Source organism: Nipponia nippon, unplaced genomic scaffold, assembly GCF_047370975.1.
Source record: "Nipponia nippon isolate SJK-2023a ecotype South Korea unplaced genomic scaffold, ASM4737097v1 scaffold_7, whole genome shotgun sequence".
Classification (NCBI taxonomy): Eukaryota; Metazoa; Chordata; class Aves; order Pelecaniformes; family Threskiornithidae; genus Nipponia; species Nipponia nippon.
In genome coordinates, this window is record NW_028262391.1 from 49601754 (window position 1) to 49628398 (window position 26645).

Sequence of the window (26645 nt, forward strand, 5' to 3'; positions counted from 1 at the left end):
TTCTTGAATCCTTCTGTGAGATGAAATTTGTTAAACTCTTGCCACTTCCTAAATGCTGTTTGGAGTTATTTTCAAGCAGTAAGAACTGTGAGCAGTGCTTGAATGCTGCTAGGAGCTACTTAAAAGTGCAAAGCCATTTTTCATCTTTTCTTATGTAAGTGTCTTTGTTGGTTTTGTGGTGCAGCATAGAGCCTAAAAATTCTGGCACAGCTTATGTCTTAATCCTTTTTTTCAGTCCTACTTCCTCTCTTTTTTATTTTCTTTAATTTAATATTTTTGTGGTGATTAGACTTGATTGCTTTGGTGAATCCTGATATCTTCGGTCTCTCCCCCACCCTCCCTCTCTTTTTGAGTGGCTCAACATGTGTTCTCTTGTGATATGGGAAGATTTTAATTAGTATTTATATGATCATCCGTAATACTTTTGGTCTCTGTGAAGTACACATGGCTTCGTTTGAAGAGCTGTATTGCTCCATAGATTTGAGGGATGTCCTTTACTTCTCATTTGTTCACTGAGGTAATTTTTGGAGTGGGCATTCTAATTTCAAAACTCATAGATAATATTTATCAGGAAGTATGCTTCAGAAGTAATTTTAATTCAATTTTTGTAGCTATATGAGAGACCCTTAGAAAAATGCAGCTTTCTGTTGTGAGGATGCAGAAAATTATTTTCTGTTGTTTTTTTGTGTCTATGCAGCTGTAGAATAGTGCTTAATGGGAGGAAAAATGGGACACTGAGAGGACAATCAGGTTTTCAAAGCTCTTTCAAAGGTGTTTTGATTTTAATAGGATATATTACCCAATCTTGCAAGGCACAATTTGAAAAATCACACTGTGTGCATGTTGGTAGCTTAATAACCTTTGTAAATCTAATATTATATCACTTGCTCAGCAAGAGATAGAATTTAGCTATCAGTCTTGTATTCAGAGATCAAAAAAACCTAGATTCAAGCTTGATTTAAATTTTGTCTGGTGTACGGCTTTGGTGAAGTCATTTCATCTCTGTTTCTCCTCCCATCTTTTGCCTATCTTATGTAATTGATTTTCCTTTGAAACACTGCTATACTGCGTCAGTTGGTTCAATCAGTTCTATCATAATTAAGTGGGATGGTTATGATCAGCTTGAGTACCTCATACCTCCTTATGTCCACCTCTAAAATGGGGATGGTAATGTTGAGCCTTTTTGAAAGTTCTTATAGAGCTTGCATTTCAATAGTCCACATGTGCAGCAGGGTTTGCACATGCACCCAGAGCCCATGGGGAAGCTGTGCCAGGCTGGCAGGACCTTGGAGCAGCTACCGGCTACCCTGACGTGCCCTGCTGCGCAGTGTTGTTGAGGTTTCCTGCATGACAGAGAGAGTTTTGTGATAATGACAGTGTCTTCCATTCTCTGCTCCCAATTCCTTTGTTCACCATGACCTTTGCATAACTAGCCAGTTAAACCCATTTTTCCCCTGTGTAGCCTGACTGTTCAGAGTGTAGTATCCCTAGACAGTGACATTTATCAGAGGGACTGGATTTTATGAGGGGTGAATCTGAAGCTTTGAAAAATTGATAGTTACTAGTGTTTGATCTTATATATAAAACTAAATATTCTGTGAGTATCAGAAGGAATCTGCCATGTGCAAAGAATTACTTCTTACAAATATTGAAATATTAAAAATATGAAATCTTAAAATAATAGTCACAAGAACTCACAAGAGTAAATCTTGTCTGCTCCAAACTGACACAAATAACTGAAAATACCATTACTGCTTGATGACCACCTTTGATTTTAATGTTTAAAAACTGTCCTTTGGAATAAGTGGTAAAAAATATGAGATTAAGTTATCCACTTTGTGGGTTTATTTTTTCTATTGACACACAAGAAAACTTGTACAAAATCCCAAATTATTTATTTCACTTTTTAACGAGCTGAAAACCGGAAAATAATTTTTGAAGTTGGGTTTAGTGTTGTCCTGCAGGAAAGGCAGTGTTCATTTTGTTATAAGCTTTCTATGAGTATGTATTTAATGTATTATTTTCTCTGAGGTTTATGCCATCATTCTCTGTATTTTTTCCTGTTTTCCTGCTCTGTGATCTTGTTCACAGGAAAGGGGCTCTTCTATACTCACAGCAGAGAAAAAATTTTCAGGACTTAAGTTCTACAAGAAAACAGTGCCTTTTAAGCAATATTGTGATTCAGAGACACAGAGCTGTGGAAGAAAATACATTTACTTTGACACTAATAGCATTACAGTATATACATTCAATTAGATAGTGAATTCATTATTGCTTAGTTTAGTGCTATGGAGAAATTTAATATATTAAAAATAAAAAATATTAAATGTATAGCATTTTAGCTTCATTTTGCAGCAATGAGCGTATTTCACTGATGGCATCTTCTAGGCATATTCTGTAAAGTGAACTGCAAATCAAGAGACATGCTGGTGCTAGAAAGACTGTAGTACTGCCAGTACAGGATAAAGAACCTGGAAAACTCGAAGTACTGTTATCACTAGTTTAACCATTCAAGATTTGTTCTTACTCACACTGAGGAAGATCCTTCCCCCAAGGTGTAGGGGCTTTTCTGTATTGCCAGTGCCGGATTTTTCAGAGAGACAATTTCTGATGTTATCTCAAGCCAACAGGAGGTGCAGGTGCAATGTGCTTTTGGAGGTTGGCCTTTACTGAATGTAAACTGGCAAAGACAGTGTTCTTGCACTTCCCACTTCAAGGGAAGGATGAACAGTAAGATACTCAGAATAGAAAGATTTACTGCACAAAAATTAATGTGGGAAATATAAAGAAAGTTATTATTTAATTAAGGCAACTTTCTTGACTTGGGCTGCTTATGTTTAAAGAAAAAGCATTTGAAATAACATGGGAATCTTGTTATGACTTATAGCCACATATAGATAAACCCCTCTGTTGACAGGTTCAAATGCAACTTTAGCTTTGGAAACGTAAAGGTTCTTATTAGTAAAAAGTGTATAAACTATGAAAATGCAGTTTGTATTTCTATTTCTCCTCCTTTATCCCTTCTACCTTTCAAGAAGAAAGAAAAGAGTTGTTAGATTTGACAGGTCTGTTTAGGAATGATCTCACGGCAGCTTCAGCTGGAAAGGACACAGCTGCAGGGACCAGTCAGAATTGCATTAGGTGGGCATGAGACAGCTCCTGCTACCAGACAGTCTCCTGTTAGACTGTGGAACAAGAGTCAGGTCAGTTCTGTAGAGTATTCCTGAATTTGACTCAGCTTAGACAAGGCCTTCTAGGAAAGGTTAGCGGTATTCATCATCATTTCCTCTTTCCTCTACGTTATCTTTTTCTATTACTTCACTCTTATGGCTTATCTCTCCACTCCTCGACACCCTCACATTCCCCAAAAAACCCCAGTTTTGCTGTCCAATGACATTTAGTTTCAAACATAAATTACAGCACAATTAATTTCATTAAACACATCTTATCTTGCTCTTCTATTGATATATGGTCCTGCTATCAAGCATCAGACCAGTCACTTCAGTTTGTTTTGCTCTTACTTCCCCAATGAAGAGTTCTGTACCAGTGTGAGTACGTAAATTAAATCCTTCTTTCTTCCAAGTCTAGCAGGGTAAGTAAATATCCATTCAAACTGTCAGCTTTTTTTTTTTTTTTTTTCTTAATTAGGCTTAAGTTCCAGGAAATTTCAAAAAGTTAAATCATACAAACAGTACCAGTTAAATATTTATTCCTTGGTACTTGCTCGGAAGTACTTGCTATGTTACACTTCACAGTCCAGAATATTATGACATTGACATTGACCTTTCAGTATACTTATGTGACTAATGATTAAAAATATTAAGAACACTACCTTTAAAACTAGTGAGAAAAGAACATCTTTGACTGTTTATGTTAAATTCCTCTTCCTCTTCACAAACCTTCTATTAACATGTCTACAACTCTTTGAATCTGATGTGATCAAAGAAGATGAAATGCCTCTTACCTAATGAAGAATTCATCCTTTGTCATTCTTTTGGGAGATAGAAGTCTTGGATTTTTGGAAATTTTTGTTTAATTAATGCACACAGTTAGGAGGTAGTTGTGCTAAGAACATAGGAACTATGAAACAACTGCAGGGTAATTCTAGGATGTAAGATAGGTCAGTGCAAACTTTTATTTTAGTGAGGTGTTTGCTAAAGCTCTTCAGTCTTTCACCTGATTCAGAGCTGCAGAACAGTTTATGGTTTGATGGATCATTGCAAGGTATATGGTGCTATCTAGGGGATTGCTACTTAAAGGTAGCTTGGGGAATGTCCTACTCACATGAGCCTTATCTTTTAATTTAGCTTTCCCTTCTTACTTTAGATTTTAGTGGTTCAGACTTCCTGAGTAGAATTGCATAACAATGCCACCATAGAAATCATCTGATACTGTAAAACCTAGTGCTTAATTTGGAGCATCCACTAAAGTGAGCAGTATTTAAGTCATATATTGCATATGCAGAAAGACCCCTACACTTGTTTTGAAAGAAAATGCTTTTTTGTATGTTGGTTTTGATCTTTAATCTTCTTTTGTTAACTGAGGTTAAAAAAAATGGTAAAAAGAATGAAATTATTTGAATGATTGGTTTGGAATCTTTTCCCGCTCTTAATTCCTACAGTATTGCTTTCTTCAATTTGTAGACCATATACTGTTATACTCTATATATTGCTCAACTTACCGTGGTTTACAGAGAAAAACTTAAGCATTCACAGAAGGTTCAGTTGCTGTTTTAATTAGTTTTCTTAGTGAAATCTATAGAGTCCTGAAATTCTTTAAAGGCTTTATAGAGATTAATGTTTTAAAATGAAATCTGTATTTTCTGTGATAGGAACATCAGTGTTTTTGTGTAGTAAGGCAGGCATATATATATTTATGCTAGGACTAGCCATTTGTGCTATAATAATGGTATGAAACTTTCTGGTTATTTTAATCAAATACATTCTGGTTATTTTAACTAGAGGTATTGCCTAAAAAATTACATTGTTTTACACAAGCCCATAGCAAGACTGGATAACTATTTTGTGCTTTTCTTTGAATTACATCACTTTTCAAATTATTTCTTTCTGAACAAAGGCATGAGACAACTAGCATTTGAAGGCTGATTAAAAAATAAGATTATGTTTTGCAAATGTCCAAGAAAAGAAATAGGATAGAGTTTAGGAATGCTTGAAGTGAGGACTTCTTTGTGACAAGCTGATTACAAAAATCTAGTAGGAATTCAAAACAATCTTTGCATTTCTAAATCTAAAGGCATTTCAGACATTGTGTGGATCCTTATTAGGTAGAAGAATGAATCAGAAGACCTATAGCAGTTGTAGAGTATGTAAAATGTTTTACAGCTTAGGGTAAAAGAAAGTCTGAATTCAGGAAGCTCTCTAATGCTCTACATTTTCTTCCAATACTGTTTTTCCAACAAAATATGTTAAAGCATGTCTAATAAAGACAGACACCCATCTTAAAAGCCGAGACGCTGCTTCTTCACCTCTAGTCTTCATGAGTATGAAATGTGAAGAAGAATACAGTGATACCTATAATCACCAAGCTAGTGCTTTAGGCTTTCAAAAGTCCATGTACTGAACATTAACTGAAAGGAGAAGTTCAGTGCCTTCATGCTGCAACGATCCTTTCAGACTGGAACTGCTTATATTTCACTTGCGAAGGTATTGCGAAATGGCACATTAATAAAAGGTTACGTGACTATTGCTAGAAAAGAAACCAATAAAATTAGAGTAATAAATTGTATGTTTTTTTAAGGAATCAGAATCTAATTTTTTAAGTGGATGCATTAGCAAGATAAAGCCTCTGTAAGATGCTTATAGGAGTACTCTAGAATGGCTGATTAATCCCTTCCCACCTAGGGTCTAACTCTGAATGTGAAGCTAAATTCTCCCATTGCAGGTAATGGTGCCATTTTTTGCCATCATCTGTACAACCTTGTTGAGGTAATCGATACCCTGTCATCAAGCAGTTTGAGATAAAATTATCCATACCTGTTAGAAGCAGTGTATTTTGGTTTTATATCCTCTCTCTCCACCTCTTCTTGTGCCATATAAAAATTTGCTAATATTTTATTCATATTCTTAGTAGCAGGAAAATTTAATTGTAATTAATTGCTGTATGTCTGAATCATTGTCTTCTCTGACTTGTTTTAGGTAATTGCATCAAAGTTTTAGTAAAAGTTTACTATAAGGAAAATTTCTTTACTACTTGGTATGACCCAGAGATGGCCAAGTGTGTTTTTCTTACCAGGAAATTGCCTACATGAAAGGTCCCTAAGTCTGTCACCTTTCTTTACTGTCAATCCACACTTAGGAATTGATGATAAATAAGCCTAACAAGTATTCTCAATAATAATTGTAATCAAGCTAGGAATAAATAAAGCCAGCAGTGCTCTGTACCTATAGATACCTCAAAATAACTGAGAATGGGGCAGGTAGTGGTATAGCAGTCTTGTGTAATGGTGCAGTGCTCCTTCCAGGTTTCTGAGTGTAGCCCCGGTCCAGGATGACGCACCTTTCCTCTGCTGGGTCACATTTTACTCCTCTGCTTTCCCTGCTGTGGTGGGTTGACCCTGGGGGGAGGCAAGCAACGGGATGAAAAGCTCATGGGTTGAGATGAAGACAAAACACCCGTGTAGCATTTCTTACACACGCTTTCCCAGAGATGCCAGCCGCCTCCCTGAGGGGCTCAGCCGTGCCCTGTGGTGGGGCCGCCACGGAATCAGCTGGAACCAGCTGTGTCTGGCATGGGGCAGCCCAGCCTCGCCTCACAGAGGCCCCTGCGGCCCCCGCTGCCGGCAGCGGGTGCGGGCACCCACTGCCCCTGTGTGCTCCTGACCACAGGGACCTTGTGCTTCTGGAAACCTGCCGGTTTCACATGCAGAAATGACTGATTTTTTTTTTTTTTTTTTTTTTTTCTGGGTGAAGCTGGGTATGAGGAACATGTAGAAAAAACATCTGTTGGAACAACTGGAAGAATTCTGTGAGAAACGTTCTTATCAGCAACAAATTGGAAATTAAAATTAGAAGGCAGTTGATGACTAAAGAACCTGTATTAGACTTTGAAGATAATTAAGTACTAAAAGGTATTCCAGGTTTACTTATGAAAAACTTTAAATTTATGATGTAATTTTGTGTGGACCATTGGCTGGCTGGCTGCAAAGTAAAAATAGACATCTATATGCAGAGAAGGAAGGTGGCTATGCAGAATCGTTTCACCAAAAGCAATAAATGAATGGAAACAACCGTTCCGTGAAGAGAAACCTTTGAAATTACTTTAAGTAATGGTAAGAATGAGACTGGTTATCTTTTCCTGTAAATGTTGTTACTGACTGCAGAGTGGAAGGGAATCAAGACTACACAAAATAAAGCAGAGTGCTTAAAAGAGGTTTGCGCAGCTTTGAATAAGCTTAGTAAACTTCTGGTAAAATCATTATATTTGGGGTGATGAGAAAGATCTTCACTTCAGATACAGCGAGGGAAATTGGATGGGAAGTCAAGAATTCCCTTTTGAGGAAGCAAAGTATCGAATAAGAGTTTGCCTAGACAAACAGGCTAAAATCTATTACTGGCTGCAGTTTTCAGTTTTATATTTCTTTTCCCTATTTTATTGGGGTGCTTAATTATATCAGTGTTTCTCAGCTATATTAAAAGCAGTAGCCAAAGTCCGCTTTGTATCCTGTCATGGAGACTTGTGTTGTGAGGTGTAACAGTTCTCATAAACCCTTGATTATCCTTTGTAGTTTGCATCTATACTTTTGTCAAAAATGAAATTGGGATTTAGCCTCAAGTGTTCCTGAAAATATGCTCGGTTAGATTATGATGAACATAACTTCATCATTATGAACATATTTCCATAACTTTTAAGTTGGAACACTGAAAGCAGAGTCAATCTTATCAGGTTTTCACATAATAAATAGCTACAGAGCTCTGCAGATTTATTTTTTTTTTTGTCAATTTGCCCAAATCTGTCTTTATGCTTACCACTTTTCCTTAGAGTTATGTTGTTATAATCAGGTAGGAACTTAGATACTTTCTGAATGTTCAATTACAGTCTCTTGCTATCAAAAGAACGAATGCGGTATCTTTCATACATCAGTCAAGTTTTACATTCAAATTAGATAGGCTTTCCTGCCTTTCTTTTTTTATTGAAAGACTGAAATCTCACTCTTCTGATAGTTAGGCACAATCTAATTTTCCACCTGGTTTTATTTATAGCCTGTTCAAAGTAATTTGGGTTTTGTGCCAAAATTGTCTTTTACTTGTGTGCTTCTTTCTCTTGCATATGTTGGCTTTTTTTTTAAATAACAGTATACTTTTGTTGCTGTTTTGTTGCTTCTTTGCTTTGTTGGTTTTTTGTTTTGTGGGTGGTGGGGCTTTATGGATTTTTTGTGGGGTTTTTTTGGTTGGGCAAGATAAGATATAAGGCAGCTTCTTTCACAAACTAGTCACGTAAAGATAGGTCATAATTTTGGCCCTGAAGGCTTTTATTTTGAAAACATTGTAGGAAGAGTGGGTTTAAAAGGAGCTGGTGAGTTAACCCATGATGCTTAGGACAAGCCTGGAAATTATTGTACAAAGACTAATAAAATAAAGTCCATCATCTTAATAAAATGAAGCAGAGGTCACGTAATTGTTCCTACGGACCTGTCATGCCAGCTTTTTGGGGCAGTTGGTCTCGGACGCGGTGGACTTGGCAATGATAAAGTAAATCTATTTCGGTCATTAATAACAATCTTCTATTCTCTTCCTTAATCTGTGCAAGTCTGGGAAAAAAAAAACCCCTAGTGTTAGATCAGCTTTTGCTTTAGATGACTTACAATTTTGATAAAGCAGCTGAAGTAGTTTTTTAAATTTAGCAAAGCCTTTGTTCTTTCCAGTGAGCAGTATAGTCACTTAATATTGAGAGATAGATTAAGAGCAAATTATCTTGAATTTGAAAATGAATTTGCGGGAATTTCACAGAGAAATATTGCTATTCTTCCATTTCCCAAAGCAATTAACATAGTTTTGGTGAGTCAACATTTACTAAGATAAATCTTTTTGTCAGCAGTTTCCAACTGTATCTAGCTTTAATGTAGTTCAGTAATAAGGCTGCATTTTCCTTCCTAGTCCCCATCACATCACATGCAATCCTAAAATTATTACATTGACTTTAGATTACAGAGTTAAACAAGCCCTGGAAATTGAAGGGGCGTGTGCCCCCATAAAGCTTCAGCTGTTCCAATGTCACATGAATCAATTGTCTTCACGTCAGAGTATTTGTTTGCTTTTAAGCTGTTAAGCTATATGTCTAGTAAAAAACAAGACTTGGGAAAGACTTGCAAGAACAACTGCTCGAGAAGTAAGGATAAGCAGTGGGTAGATGTTAAAAAGGACTGTGGCACTATTTACAACTAGTGTATGCGAGTAGATAGTTTACTCATAACAAACACTCCTACTTACACCCAGCACACTGAACAATAAAAGTGGAGTGTATTTATAAGCATAACAAAATACAGAGACATGTGATAATAAGCCATCCATTTTAATAAGGAATTAGAATTCTGACCTAATTCTTTCCCAGTAGGATATATCACTAGCTTATAAATAACTTACAGGTATAAGACATGGCAATGAAGAACAAATTAACCGAATAAACAAAATGCTCAGAGACTTCCAGCCCCTGCTGCTACCACTTTCTCAGGGAAAGACTGGAAGAGAGTGATATTAACGTCTGTGCTCAGGTTCATTTTCTGGCTGGCTTAACTCCATTAAAGAGTTGAGTCGAGGGATGGGTAGGGTAGGTGAAAGTGATAGCTGTGTCTCTGGTATGTTTATTGCTGTGTTTTACTGACGTCTTGGTGAGGAGAGAGAACTGCAGTCATACATGCAGTTGCAATCTAAATTGACCTTTTCTGTTATCTAAGAAGTTTTGTCATGGTTTGCCCTAATGACCGCTTAAGTTTTGGTAACTCACTGTGACTTTCCATTGCAAGTGGATTGGAGGGTTGAGATATACAGTAATTCTTTCTTTCCAGTTTTTGGAAGTAAAGGAAGTCCAAACAAATCTTCTGCATATGTTGGCTTCGTGTTCAACAGGTGCTTTCATACATTGGGATGTGAGTGTGTGTGTACATATATACCTGCTTATTAAGACTGCATATGTTGTTCTGTCCTTCCATACCGTATTAGAGAAGCTGAAGAACTGTCAAAATTACCTACCATAATACTTCATGCCATCATCATTGAGAAAATATATTCAATGTCTAATACATTCTTGCTTTTTCTTTTTTTTTAAAAAAAAAAAAAGGTTTTTAACTGAGCATTGGGAGATATGTCAATTATACTGTGATAGTTCTATATGTGTCCACTCTAAATGTGCTTGAAAAAAATAAACAAACAGATTCTAACCAAATCTTCACATGGTTAGTAACAAATTTACAGGGAGTATTTTTGTCTTATACTCGTCATTTCATTCTTCAGGGAATATGGCATTTTCAAGCTGCCAGGAGGTATCTTGATTTGAATGTACATCTGTCTTTCTCTTTTGCTTAGATTGAAAATCTGCTCTGGGCCTAGTCCAAAAGAATGGGCTGCAAGTGGTATCCTTGGCAGGGTCTGGTTACAGCAGCACTGATCTGAGCTATTTTTTCCTACTCTTTGCACACTGTGATAGTGAACTAATGAATTTACTCCTCTCTTTTTGTTCATACAGCTTGAAGTTGAGGTCGTAGATGTAACTGGGAAAACCATTGATGGTCCAGTCCGCCTAGATATTTCTGTTATTGATCAAAATGATAACAGGCCAATGTTCAAAGAAGGACCCTACGTTGGTCATGTCATGGAGGGATCTCCTACAGGTAAGTCCATGCCACTCATATCTCTATAAATAATGCCTAAACAAATTATGTGTTGGTAAGCGCATTATTATCATATGGTACAACTTTTGTTGCTGATTTTGTGACTCACTGAATCTTTTCCCCGCATAAGGAGGTGGGAGCAGCCCTTTAGGACAGCAGGTAATGATTTTTGAAAAACAGTCAAGTCTCTACAGTAAAAAAGGAAAAAAAAAAAACCCAACATATTTTGGAATGAAAGCTTTGATTTAGGTTTATGCTTTTTTATTCATATCTGGAATCCACGAAGAAAACTCCTAGGGTGTGATTAAGATTCAGACCAAATAACATGCACAATTTCTGTTCAGAGTGGGAATTCCACCTTTTTCTTTGCAAGGTTAGCTGCTGGAAGGGTCATTTTTATTTGCTTATATACTATAAGGCTAGGTAAATAATAGGAACAAATGGAAAGCATGTTATGAAAATGCTAATATTGTAGGGCAGACTGAAATACTGAACGACGTTACTTGTACAAATAAAGATACAATGGTTGCAACAAAATAGAAACACACTTTGAGAATTAAAGTTAGTAATGAAAATGTTGGGATTAAATTCACCGTTGATTTTAGCTGGTGATGAAATTCTGTAAGAATAAGATATTGTTCCAAATTTCAATTTGGCTACAAACAACCATCCGAGCTAAACCCTTCATGCAGATGAAGGCTGAATTAGTTTACTTTAACTATTGTCCTCAGCTGTTGTGCAATTTTCTTGTGAGGTATTAAACAGCTGTTGCATTCCACTTGAGAGAGATCTCCACTGCATTTATAAGCAGTAATTGTATGATCAGATTATGTTATGGAGTTAACCTGGATCTTGGTGAAAGAAATCTAAAACAGTAGAAGCCCCCATTAAAATCAGTGCAGTGATAGTGATTTAATTGAGATCAGAGTTGTGGGTTATGTATTTGCATGTCTTTCTATGCATCATTGAACATGAGGCCTTATCCTCCTTATGCAGTTGGACCTGTGAGTATAGACATAAGATTTTGGCTCTACAAGCATACTGAAATATTTTGAAGTGAAAGCTGGAATCAAGTATATTATATTTTTATGAATATTTAATATTCATTGAAGCTTAATGTGGTGACATGTTTACTCTGAGCAAGGATAGACATTACCTTTCATTTCCTTGTATTACATATTGATAGGACTAGAGGTTATTCTTTGTCCTTATGTTATTATTTACGTAGTTTCTAGAAATCATGTAACCTTTTTAGTGATTTTTGCATTTTCACATATAGTTGCCATTGTTTGAAAAGCTGCAGGTATGAAATGCATTATAAGCTGCTCCTTCATCATATTAAAAGGAGTGTTCAGGTAAATGTTCATTTACCTTACTTGTGACAAACACGTAAAGAACCAATTGACGATCTTTTCATTCAAACATGAAATGTGTTTCATGTCTGTGAGTATGGCTGACGAGTGGAACACTAACTCTTTTCTGTTGTAGGTCTCTTAGTACATTTTTAATTTATTTCAGATATTAATCACTTTTTCAGAGTTCAAAAGAAACTTCCTTAGACTGTCCCACTTCCCATTCACCCTGTGTTGTAACAAGAGTTTCATAATTAACTGAGAATATATTGCTAACAAATCTCAGAGATTCCTCTGCACAATCAATAGTATGTAGCAGTGTGACTATCTAATTGGCTCAAGGGGCCAACTTTATTACGTTTTCATTTAAACTACAGCATCTTCTTGTCATGCCCATTTAGATACACATTCCTAGACCACTGAGGAGGATGGTGTAGTTTTAGTAGATTCACAGCCCCTAAATCCAGTGTTTCAGTAAAAGAAAGTGGTGCCAAACAGCTCAGACTCTACAGCGTTTAAGCTTTAATCCTGCTGGTAGTATATGAGCTCTGGATATGAGCTGTGTGTGTTTCAGTCATCTCATCTCTCTCCATCAAAGCAGAAGCTTACACCTCTTATGTACCACATGCCCTTTCAAAACATTTAATGTTTAGCTTTGACTGTAAATTCCAGGCTATGGGACAATACTTAACTGTTATCTTCTATATGTTCTTTCTTTACTCAAACTCTGTACCAAGTTTCTTTTCTCTGCCAAGGATTTTTTTTTCTTTTAACTGGCAGTTCCCTATTTTACTCATCTATAAACTATTCTTGCTTTTCCTTTTTTTCACTCCTTGCATTGAAGTTCATGCTTCTGATTCAGTAGACATGTTTCTCAGTCCAACTTCCAGTGAATTCTTCTGTAATTGTTTTCATCCATTTTCTCTTGCTGCACTTTGGTATTTATCCATGTAGCCTTTGGCATGTCGATTGTCTTACCTGTTAGTCAAAGTTTGAATCATTTTTCTGAACTTCATCTTTTTCTTATCCTCTCCCTCTTTTCCCCAGGTATTCATCCCACTAAACTTCATAACATCATTTTCCTGGTGTCAAGAACACCAATACTTGCAAAATTATTTTGTGCAAAAGTGAACCTGTAGAACCAGTGTCAGCTAGAATCTGTCATAGTTCTCTATGCAGATGGCATCCCGTCAACCAAGATTTCATGTTGTTTACACCTGTTTTCCATAGTTCTTCAAATTTTATGGCATATATCTTAAAATTATTCATCAAGTTCTGCTGTCTTGCTGCTCCCAATCAATAGTTGCACTGCACAGCTTGATAGAAATCTTTATGTGCGTGTGTTTGCATGTACGATTCCTGATTCTTTCTTATTGTATTAAAATTGTATTGTTGTATTTCTTTTTTGAAGTTTCAAAAGAAAGGTTTTGCACTGTGTGCATAACCATATTTCCTATCGCAGCCACCTTCATCCTTATGCAAGCTCTGAATCAAACCCATTCACTGAAACAGTCTTCTGCTGAAAAATAAATAATGCTCGCATAGGTATATTGAATCAGTCTTCGTGATCACTGGGTAAAAGTGTAAATGTCCATGGATTCCAATAATTCAATGATGAGAGATGTATAATTACGTAGAAAAAGCTATAAATACACTGGACTGTGAAACTTGCCTGAAGGATTCTGAGGCCTTGTTAAGGGATTCAGATGATATTATTATCTTGCTTTAAGTTATTCATTGCTAGGTTCCTGTGTGTTTTCCTGTGAGGCCATGATTTTAGCAGTCTCAAACCCAATGGAATTTTCTAGTGGCTTTCCACTTATTTGTTTACTCTAAAATTGCACTTACATGTTGTCTATTGTTCATTGGAAATATCAGAGATTTACTAATAAATAAATCTTGGAGACAGTTAGCATCACAAATATAAATGTATAAATCTTAATATTCAAGTGAAGGTTTATATTGGGCTTCTTTAGTGTTGCTGTAAGACACATGTTCCAACTTTTTATTGTTTTCCAAAATTACTTCTTTCCTTAATGACTTGAAGGTTTAGTTCCTTAAGTAGGAAAAGACACAAAACTTACAAGGTTACAGTGAAATGTTGTGCAAAGTCCTTTTTAAGGACCCTCCTTTCTCTGCCGTTGGAGATAGTTACAAGTCGAAGAAAACAAAAGAAAACACGGAGATAGTGTGTAATTTTTGTATTTATTTAATCTGTCTAGGGGTAATTAAAGAATATTTTGTGCATTGTCCCAGTGAGGATGTTTTTTTCGTGGTGTTTTAATACTTTTTCTGTGTTACTAAGGCCATTCACCTTTTTTTGTGCATGTGATTTTTGAACTCACAGTCACCACTGGTTATTTGGACATCTACAATTTGTGTGCCATCACTTTACTAGAGAGGCAAATACTTGAGCATAACTACTGAGAATTTAAACTTGTATATGCATTACATGAACAAATATTCATCTGAATTTCAAGCTAGGGCTTGCCACAGCTTATAATTAATGATAAAAATATGTGAATGGTAGGTGATACAGTAATGTATTTCTTTCCTGATATATCTTTCCTGGAGAGATTTGATGATATAATTAGTTACAGTAAATTAGCTGATTTCATGGAAAATTGTCGTATTCCTGGAAATAGCCTAGAGTCAAATTCTAACAAAAGCACACTCAAATGTATGCTTAAAGTAACCATAGACATTTTCAGATTTCTATTAGGAGGTCTTTTCCTGGACAAACTGCAAACTTGGAGACTATTTATTTAAAAAAAAAAAAAGGCAGTAGAGAAATAGTTTGTATTTTTTTATTTATAAAGTCTCTAATTTCTGTATGAGGCTGAAGCCAGCATATATATACCAGGAAAATAATAGCTGAGCCTGATTCAGTGAGACCTGTGGCAATTTTTGTACTGACTGTGATGGGGTTTGTGTTTACTGCACTCCTGATTTCTCATAGTTTTGTTTTCTAAGTTATGACCCAGTTTATTTCCTATAGATCTCTGGTCTATCCAGCTGCCAGCTGTAGGATCTGTATCCTGCTGCAGACTTACCTCAGTACACTAATGAGGGTGACTGTAATCTTATGGATTACAAAGGCATGCAGAAATGTTTGGACATCTCACTCTTTAAAGGTTGGAAAGTGAAGGCTGGTTAAATGAACTTGGCAGCCATCTCATTTCACTTGCTGGAGGCATTTAACAGAAATTATTTTAAACACATTTGACATTATGTGACTTGTAACAGTATGCTGCAAGCCCAGTAGGGTAAAATCTTTACTTCAGTAGTTAGGAGAATTACTCGAGAATTGCATGTAAAAAAAGTAACTTGTTTTCCATGAGGCACAATAGCCTGAATACACTGCATTCCAGCCGAGGAGCCCCAAACCAGGACTGATAGATGTCTATAAATAACTGCTAGAAATAAAGGGACACTTGAAGACATTTAGAGAGGAAATAGAAGGAATTAAGAAGAGTAGCCTAGAGGGTTGTTCAGTATCATAAAATAATAATTTGTAAAAATGGATAAAGTGTGAGGAAGGGTCTGAAGCACTAAGTATTATTGATAGCTATACATCGTATAATAGTGCATGGCTATGATTCAGATAAATGAATACTGTTTCTGAAGATGGCGGCTTCTTCTCAAGAACAACCTGCCAGGACAGGGGAGGTTTATACTTAACCTAAAAACAACAAGAAGGTTAGTACATGAATGAATACAAATGAGATTGTATATGATAGATGAGAATCAAAAGATACCAGGAAAGGTAAACTATGGGCAGGGTGGCCTAGCAAAGTGGCAAGGACATATAAAGCATCTTTGTCTGATATGCACCTGTTGTCGTCTTTGATACGTTTCAAATATTAAGGTAGTATTTTCTGGACTGTGGGTTTTTTTGTTCCTGGTATTCCCTGCTGGTTTATGGAATTAGAAGATTACCAAAGCTGTAAAAAGAATAAAATTGCATTGAATTTGGTGAGCTCTCTAGGCCTACTTCTTCCTTTTGACCTATAAATCTAATAACACGGAGGAAACTACAAGGGTGCTTTTAAGAGTTTTCTTTTAACCAAAAGATAAAAATTAAAAATAAAATAAAAAGAAAGAATTTTCACAAAGAGCCATCAGAAGAGAATAGTAAAGGGTATAGTTTCTTTTTATCTAGGTAAAAGCAGCATCTGAAATTTCCTGGTGGCTTCTCATTCTGCCTGCATCAGTGTTGAGATGATACATCTCCTTCAATCTTTTTTGTCATAAAAGTTACATTCTGCGTATACATACAGTTGTTTTTGTTTTTTTTTTTTTAATGCATTGCACATATTTTAAAAATAAGAATACACTTCCTGGAAGATTAAATTGGGGGGGTAATTCAGGATATCACATCCTAAATAGCATGAAAATCAAAATGATGTCAAAATCAACACCCCTTTAGAGCAAGCACTAAGCATCAGTTGATGGTTCAGGTCTAAGGTAGGATGTGGGTTTGCATACATTTATTGTGCACATGATTCTTACTGTGCTGAATTTTACTCAAAGTATGATGGGGAGATTTACAAAGTTTTTGAGAGTTCCACACAAAAAATCCACAATAGGTTTAGTGGAATGCAACCATTGTGTAAAACTATTTCACCAAGCAAAATGCTTCTTAAGCGAGGTAGTCTGGGGCAAATAGTTGAAAAACAGTTTGAGTGTAGATAGAGTTCATGACCATAATGAGAATAAAATATGGAATGTTTGAACAAGAATTGCAGAAAAATGTAATCGAAGCAAAGGGGTACATTTTGATGGGTTTCAAAGTGTACTTTTAAGTAAAGGCACATGCTTGAAATACTGCTGACACTAATGATGGTCTTAAAACAATGAAAAAAATGAGTTCAAGGCAGTAGCAGAAATGGTTTTCTGCTTACGTTGTATAAGGAGAACCAAATACTTATGAATGCTTTTTGACATTTGTTGTAATAAGAGAATTATGATGAACCCTTTGGGGTATTCAGCTTAAAAAAATTAGTATTACCACTGGGTTTACCAAGGAAAATAAGAAACAAAGATTTAATTTTCGTATGATGGAAGCTTGCATATATGCATTGTAGAAATGCTTTGTATGATATGGGAATATTGATGCATTTTAATACTAGAAAGTAAAATATTGCACTTTGTTGTGAATTTTAATTATAGGAGTCTTACCACATCATAAATTAAATCCTTAATAGCCTGCCTGCTAGACCCTGTCTTGGTCCCAGTTGGGTGGGCATGATCTGCTGACCCTGAGGAATGTATTTCCCCATCTTGTATTTATTATACTGGTATGATCCAAATTACTTTTTTTTTCTCCCAAGCTAAGCAAAAGAAGTTTTCATCTTGATTTTTTTTTTATTTGTTCTTTTTGTTTAAAAAAAAACCAACAACTTGCAAAGATACGGTTTAGCTTTATATCCTGTGTGTAAACCAGAGTTCTGACTAAAATAATTGTTGAAAATTTAAGTGCTCATTACAACCTCTCTTATGGATAGTGCTTTAGCAGTTTTTGAAGACCTATTGATTCATTTTCAGTTTCTGCCTGTTGGCTGCTAAAGGTATGTAATGAGTGAGCTCATTATTTCATGTTAAAATATTCATAATTTTTAAAAAATCAGCAGTAGGAAACTAAGGATTATATATAGAACTGAGCTGCAAAGCTGAAATATCTCAGTAAATCCCCCTGAAAACTATCTCAAAATTAAATGTTTGAACCTGATCTTTTCTGATTCAGAGCAATGTCTCTTGCAGCAATACTTTGATTTTAGAGGAGGTTTGAAATGTCAAATGTCACACATTTAATTATGAAACTTATTGCTATGAGCTGTTGTGGAAAACAAAAGTATAAATTCATTCAAGGAATTTGATAAATCCAGGGACAAAAATTCATAAGCGACTTGGTGTTAATCAGCATAATAGTACTTAATGAGACTGTGGCCTAGGAAGCCTCTGAGTTAAAGGAAACAAAAGAATACAGAAAAGTCTGTCGTTGGAAATACAAGCCTTTTTCACATACCTTTTCCCTAGTCCTCCACTGCTGGAGATGGGTTGTTAAGCTTGGAGTATAACCCAGCATAGCAGTTTTTATGTTCTTCTATGTACGAACGTGTGTAGTTTTATGCATACTTTAAAAATTGTTGATGGCAAACTTTCAGCAAGCTCTTCTTAGGATTAATCATCTGCATTTCAGCAAAAATGTACTTGCTGCCTTGAAGTTTTTTGTAATCTAGCCTGTAAATGTAATGGATGTCAACTAGGTAGAAACATTTGTAATGTCAATATTTTAATTTCAAAACAGAAGCCAAACAGAAGCCAGTTGGTTAATTATGCACAGCTGCTTTGTATATCCCAGTAGGAATTTGTCCTCAAATCTGTGTGGGATAATATATAGCTGTATATGAATATGGGTATTGTATGTATGTATATTGAGGGGAGACCTTATTGCTCTCTACAACTACCTGAAAGGAGGTTGTAGCAAGGTGGGGGTCAGTCTCTTCTCCCTAGTAATGAGTGATAGGACGAGAGGAAACAGCCTCAAGCTGCGCCAGGGGAGGTTTAGGTTAGATATTAGGAAAAACTTCTTCACCAAAAGGGTAGTCAGGCATTGGAACAGGCTGCCCAGGGAAGTGTATACATGGTGCTCGAGGACATGGTTTAGTGGTGGACTTGGCAGTGCTGGGTTAACGGTTGGACTCGATGATCTTAAGGGTCTTTTCCAACCTTAACAATTCTATGATTCTATACATGTATATTTTTATACATATATATTACATACACATATGATATATATATATATTACAGAGATGAACATATACAGACACACACATACTTATCTGATCCTTTAGTAGGGCCTAGGGATCCTGGTATGTTCTAGTTACTGTGTATGTACATGATGAAAAGATATGTATTTATTAATAAAGTACTATATTATGGCAGACAAAGATGCACATCCAGTCTAACATGCCTGTGTTTTTTGGAAGAAGTTGACAGGAATAACCCGTTAAAGAATTATTCAGTAATTAACAGGTGCCCAGCCATGCAAGTGTGGTTAAACCAGTACATTTTGAGCAAATTAAAATAATCTCATGTGTAGCAATTAGCAGTTCACTCAAACTGAGTATGTGATATGAGCGTCTGGAAGCAGGAGTCTGCAGTTCACTCCAGGGTTCAATTATTCTTGATTTTCAGCAGAAATAGGTTAGACTCAGAAAAGGCTCCAGATCAGCGTAGGTACACAGGTCAGAATTCCTGACCTGTTTGTGAGGACTAGAAATTATGAGCCACCCTCTTCTTCAGCCCCAGACACAAAACTCCCTTTGACTTTCTTCTTTTTACTGCACAACTGATTTGTTTACTTGCTGTCCCTCCTGCTAAAATGAGCTTTCATCTGCTTTTTTGTAGTTACACACAATGATATACCAAAAATTAGTCTTATGGCCAGATCAGCATTAATGCCTAATGCTAAAGGTTATAAAAGCATTATGGTCTCTCTGCCTTGGATGTTTCATGTAGCAAAGTATTTGTACTTCCATGCACAAAACAGTGAAAGCAATGATGGTTAGCTGTTTTGGATCTTTTTTACATTACAGCCCAGGTTCATTAAATAAAAATAAGCATGTTTCTTAATTAAAGAACAAATGAATTTTTTAAAAAATGCTGGAGTCCTTGCTGGGTACTGAAAAACAAGGTCTCAAGTGAGTTTGTGTAATTCAGGATGTAATTCTTTGCAAAGGGAAATTTATGCATTAATTTACCAGTGGCTTTTGCACCTGGGCTTTTGCACCTGTTTTGTGCATCTGATTCTGTCCTCTCAGAAAAGATGGGCTTTAAAGGTTCTGAGCAGTTTAGACACGAGACAACCTCATCCATATAATCAATTAATTGAAAGATACCGTAGTGCCAGGAAAACATTATCTGAAAAAACGCATACTGTGTGGCATACTGCAGAGGAGGAGGATGCCGCAGCCCTCTTCATAAGCTTTCTTAGTGGTATAAAACCTCAGTTTGTGCTGATATACTTCTAAATCACCATTTCTGGATATTGTCTTCCCATTACCTATTTGCAGGCCAGCAGCCCTGCAGGCTATATGGCGAGTTGTGCTTTAAGTCAATGGACTGTCAACATCCACACCGCTATATTTCATTCAGGCCCTTTAAAGTGCATGAAAAGGGTGATAAATCCTCACAACTTGCAATCATGTGCCATAAATTTATTATATGATTTGGAGACTGATGGCAGTAGAGACAGTAGTTGAAGCCCTACACCCCCTTGAGAGTCCTCTCGCTCAACTGGACGTAAATCCTGGAGTTGTGTTACCAGGTATTATAACAATGGGACATCATTTCCTTTGACAGTAATGCTATGGTGTGGCCACTACTCCAAGTGCTAAACAGAAAAAAGCCTATAAATTGTTGGTGAAGGCAGAATTTTTTTGCCTTAGTATGCAATGCCAGGATCAGTCAATAGACAGATCTATACTGCCTCTATTGTGAAAGGGATACGTAGCTGAATAAAAAACTCATCACTGCAGAATGTCAGGATTATTTATTCCCTTGCAGGTTAATCTGATTATTTTTCCCAATATTATTTGAAGGATATTGTCAGAGAGATAGTGTCTTTTAAAAAAAAGAAAGGAACAAAAGAGATGTTATTTTTAAACTGTGGGTTCTTGTTTTTCTTTGCTTTTTTCTCCCATTTCTCCCTTTATTTCATGCCCTCAGTGTCTTTCTTTTCCCACCATTAAATATAGTGCTTGGGGTTTAAATTGCAGTCCATAGTCCCATGAAGTCAAAGGACAGTTGTACATTACATTTGGAAGACTGAAAGCAATTGCAATGGGAAAGGAAACCTCAGTGCAAATGACCGAACTGTAAAAAGTAAACAGAAGAAATAATGATAGGTAATCTATTTTTTATAGTATGATAAGGGGTTTTTTTCTTTGTAGAAATATTCAATGTAGTTCACTTGGCTTACATATGTTGAGCAAAACTTCTAGAAAATATAACTCCTTGATTTCTTCATGCAGATTACATCTTTTAAGTACAGAAAATGTCTACCTTTGCATGCAGCTATTCATTTGCACACATAGTTGCACTAAGTGCAAGCATATTTCTGTGTAGCAGCTTTCCATAGCTGTCCACCAAAAATAGATGGGAAATTACATTTATTTTCAGAAATCAAGTCCTGTTAGTGAGTACCACTAACATGCTTGAAAGTAAGCAAGAAATTTTTTAAAAAATGCCATGTTTGTACCCCAAGAATATTCTGGTAAAGTTGAAAAGCTTATTATTTGGTTTCTTGAAGGGGAAAAAAAGTTGCTGTCAGCTGGTATATAAGATATGCAAAGAACGCATGACTGAGTTAGAATCACACATAAGAATTGTGATAGACAGGTTGAAGGTGAAATCTCACAGTGGTGCAGATTTCTTACTTTCCATTCATCATCTGCTGATATAAGTTGGAAACTCCCAGTAGAAATGTCTTTTAACTATGGATCTGAGAAAATATTAACAGATACGTATTCAAGACAGTGATTTTTGGAATACAAATCATCAGTATTATGATTTAAGCATACAGCAGTAAAACATGGTTATCATTATTGCAAGTGTTATCAAAAGGATATCCTACAATTTTTACATTGTTCTGAAACTATTTTATAAAACCCTAAACCTGGAAGGGGAAAACAAACAAACAAACAAAACCAATAACAACAACAAAAAACCCTTTAAGGATCACTTACCAGTCAAGAACTTGAGTTTTAATTCCCTTTGCTGTTTTAAGAAGCACTGTAATTTTTCCAGGGTTTAATACATGATGACCACCGTGTTGGCCAAAACACAGGAGATTACTCTGAAGGTGCCACATGGCTAAAAACCATAATTTTATTCACTTGAAGTAGCTGAGAACCAGTCGAATGGGAGGGACGCATTCTAATTCTGAATACATTCACCAGTGGTTTACAAAGGTTTTTTGGGAATACTTATTCTTAAAAAAAAAAAAAAAAAAGGAAAAATATGCAAAATATAGTGTGGTAGAGTTTAGAAACCATTCACTTGTAGCAACTGTTGCTGCAAAGGGGATTCTGTTGAACATCAAATATATATATTAAACAGATGCCAAAATTAAACATATTAAACAGATGCCAGAAATAAAACATTTGAAGCCACTGCATATATGTATTTGTGTCTGTTTTCTAATTGTGAATGACTGGGATAACAGATAATGAAGGTCAATTTGAAAAATATTTTAACAGTTTGATATTTGGCTCTGGTTTTCTATCACAGTAAAAGCAAAATTGTCCTTGAAGAAAATTGCATCCATGAGTCTAAGTTAGTTAAACTTTAAAGTAATTTCAAAGCAATTGACAAGAAAAAGTCAAAGTGAAATAGTTTTCTGTGGTTGACTTTTAACACTATGAATTGTTTTTCTGATTTTCTCTATATTAAAATTCTGGAGAAATTCTCCTATTCTTTCAAAATGTTTTAGTAGTAACAAGTGCAACAGAACTACATATTTTGGTACTATAATAGCTCTAAGTTTTCTTCACATTTTTCTGCTAAAAGTATTTTTTTTTTTTTATTCTTACTACCTTTATGTCTCTAAAACACTGTCATTCAAGTCACAGTGTAAGAAAAGTAGGAGTTAGGGAATGGTTAATACGGTCTTCAAATGTATTAATTTACCTGACAATGCTGTGATGTAACTGTTCCTTCTTTAAGTATTCCAGCTCTTGTTTTGGGTGATGTGCTGCTGCGATTGTGTCTGAATCTGATTCCAGAATTGTTGATTCCTTCCCTAATATTGACCAAAAGTATAAGTGCCTTTATTACCTGGAATTGTGTATCCCATCATAGTAAATAACTCAAACGACAATGTATGATATACACTGATGCATAACTGTCGCTACAACATTCTCTCACTTTGCAATTTTTCAACTAACTGGCCGTGTCAGTAGATCAGGGTTTAGCACCTACTTTCCAAATAGCTTTCAGAAATAGGTATCAGCTCCCTTTTAGTTCATAACACTAAGTCAACTTCCAAATTCTTTTTGGCAGTGATTGTTTGCAGGTAATAAGAGTGAAAAAATTAATGGCTGATAATCTCACTTTTCTCATGTAGCTAATGAAATATTTGAAATAGAGATGTTTCCCTATCATTAACTTTCCTGGCTGTTTATCAAATAAAGCTGCTATTATTATTATTATTATTATTATTATTATTATTATTATTATTATTATTATTATTATTATTATTATTATTATTGTAATCATCTTAATCTAGTATCAGTACAAATGAATGGCCTGCCTTCTTTTATAGGCAAATAGTTGAGAACAAAAAATGGGGAGCCAGGATCTTATGTTTTCTGACAGGAACAAGAATATTGTTTTCATTTACTTGCAGTGCATACATTCTCCGTGTAGAAAACGGGAATGCTGCTGTTCAGGGACAACATGATTTCTCACTGTGTGTGGCCTGGGAGATTATAAGCATCTCAGTTCTCACAGCATTAGTCTATGCACCTCAAACTGCAAGATCAGGGTCTTGGAACTAGATTTTATGTAGTTCAAGTTTGAAAAAAATTCCTTTAACTGCACTGTGTTGGAAGTAGCTGCACTGCCTCTTTGTCTCAAAAGTGAATGGAAAATATTTTTTTCATGGTTTTCCAGAAAAAGGAAAACCAAAAATTAAGGGGTATTTCAGTTTTCAGACGGAAACTATGTGACTTCAGGTTCTCAGTTTTGTACAACAAATCAGCACTATGAAGGGAAAATAGATTTTGGTTCTAAACTAAAAGTAGAAAATAATTTGGTTAAAACATTTTAAATTATTTTTCCACAATCCTCCCTTATTATATTTGCAAAGTACTTTAAAAATGGATAGTACTATGTTTGTGCTAAGCATTATGTTGGTGACGATAATGTATGTTTTCTTGGACAGTTCTGTCCCAGTGCCAAATCTGCTCTTTAACAGTATGCTTATACAGAATGTTCTGTTTGTAAAACGTGATCTTAAGAGCAGTAGAGGTATTTAATTATTGTTTTAAGAAGGAGGAATGTTATAAAAAAATGCAGCTTTGAATAAAATAAGCTTCTGTAGCAATATTTGCCAAGCAAACTTTATGACAGTGTATGTCCTACCACAAAGAAACGAGATGGACTTTACTGGGTGAAATTTATCAGTTAGTTTCCTCTGTGGAAGCTCTAAGAGGAAAGCAGAATATGATGTTTACTTTAAAAGTAAAGAGCACATTCTACTTTTAATATCTCTTCATTTTAATCATCAAAAGCATTGTTAGGAACCTTGGCAGGGAAATTTATTTTTAACGTGGTTTTGAAATTCAGAGACACTCCTTAAGACTAAGCTACTTTAATTAATGAAATAATTTGTGGTACACTGCAGGGTTTGTCCATGGGGTCATATGATTACCCCTTCAATGAATATACATTATGTATTTTTTTCCAGCCTACTCAAGGGTGTAATTTTATTAAGTACACAGGCAAACAGTATTTCTTGTATTCACTGCTCTAGGCTTTAAAAGGGCAGATTATACTTGATCTTGCAGAGGGAGGTAAGATATGTGATTTTCCCAGATTAGGCAGGGGCAAAAATAAACCCAAAACAACAAAACAAACCAACAACCCCCAAAAACAACCAAAAAACCCCACCTCTACAAATTCACTTCATCAAACCTTTTTTACTTTTCTCAAATGAAGATATGTTGATTTATTGCTCCAAGCCATAGTCTCACATCTGTAGTGTCATATAGCTCCTTTGGGTTTTGAAAACATTGCCAGTGTCTCAGTATGATTTTACATTAATTCCATGATGCTCGATTAAAAAAATTCTGTTGAACAATCATTCTCCTTTACCATTGGCAATTATAAATATGGTATCTTTCTTTAAAGCAGTTTCTAATTTTTAAAGAGGTAGTTGTTTAAAAGTTTTTCATCTGTCATTTCTTGCCATCAACCCTGTGCTCCTGTGGCGTATCTGAGAAGTTTGGGAGGCATCTGCAACACTTAAGGTAAAAGGAGTGTTAATGAAAGATCTCTTTGTATGTTCCTGCTAAATGACAATTCTTTGTGTCAGCTGAGATTGGCATATTGTGAAATCAAAGGGTGTAGGAATGTCAATTGTTATTGCTAAAAACCCACGTACGACAAATCTGAGTCTTTGGAGACAAAATTTACAACCATTACTATTTAGCATAGCAAAAAGTATTCTTGCTACATCACCACAGCTTTGATTCAGAATATGGAGATAATGTAGGTCTGTACTAGTAGAGTACACACAAATTTCAGAAGGGCATCAGCATCTCAGCTGGATTCTGTCCAGGACTTTTCTTTCAAAATTTAATTCACTACCTTAATTTCCTTTTATATTATGTTGCATGAACCATTAATTAATGTCATTGATCTTGTAGTTTGAATTTTTTAGCACCTGCAACACCTTTGCTGGGAAGCTTCATAGCTAAGTACTGCTACCCAAAGTGCTCTCAGTAAATTCTCTGATTCAGCACCTAGGTAGCATTTTTTACTCTTCAAAACGTTCTCCTCTGGGGTAGAGCACCAATTATAAAAATGCAATCACAGCAGTTGCATGATATTAAAATAAAACTTATGCAGTAGCGTATAATAGCAAATCAAACTATTAAACAATATAGAGTTCCTTTCTATATGCAAGAATAGGTTCTTACTCCCACAGGCTATATAAGTGCTACAGTCAGAAGAATTGTAAATGTTTGCAGGATTGGGCTGGTTTTGAGCATGCCCTGGAATGAAGCCAGGCTGAATGTAAGACGAGGAAGCATCCTGCTGATCTGTTTCAATTGAACTTGCTTTGGATTCTTCCACTAAGAGACATCAGTTCATTGTTTTAAGCCAGAAAAATGGTATTTAAGTACTTGGTATCCAGGATCTACATAATACTCAGATATAACAACACTAGTATCAGCAGCAACTAAGTAAGTGGTTTAAGGTTTTCATCTGACAAATTCTGCAATAGTTATATGAATAAGTTTGAGGACTACTCGGACAAATCCTATTGGAGAGAAAGCTCATACCCTAAAACCACTATGAGAATTTCTGGTAATTAAAGAGTGGCCAAACATTGAATGAGTAGTCATAGAAACCAAAAAATAGAAATAACACTAAAAGAACATAATTGCATTAAAGGAGGTATACCGAGATACTGAAATGTCTATGGTGTAGCTATGAATAAATGGATTTTGTACTGCCTATCATCACTGCTGTGTAGGATCAACCTATACAATGTTAGTAAAGCAAATGTTAATTTAGCAAGTAAAGTTTATGATAGATTTAACAAAGATACAATGGACGATGCTGTTCTTGTTATGTCAACTTTCTGTGCAGATGAGATAAGTGCTCCCCAAATCTGGCCGGCCAGAACTTGGCACAGGAGCTCCGTTCCCTACCAT

General features: G+C 35.6%; 1 protein-coding gene across 3 annotated transcripts in view; it reads left to right on the forward strand.

Moving 5' to 3' along the window:
• The window catches only part of CDH13 (cadherin 13), a 520720-nt gene that overhangs the window by 289025 nt on the left and 205050 nt on the right, over positions 1-26645 (forward strand). For all 3 annotated transcript variants that reach the window (XM_087740241.1, XM_009467298.2, XM_087740242.1), the window contains one exon: positions 10699-10843. In XM_087740241.1, the coding sequence (XP_087596367.1) occupies positions 10699-10843 (145 nt within the window). The remainder of the gene's footprint in view (positions 1-10698; positions 10844-26645) is intronic.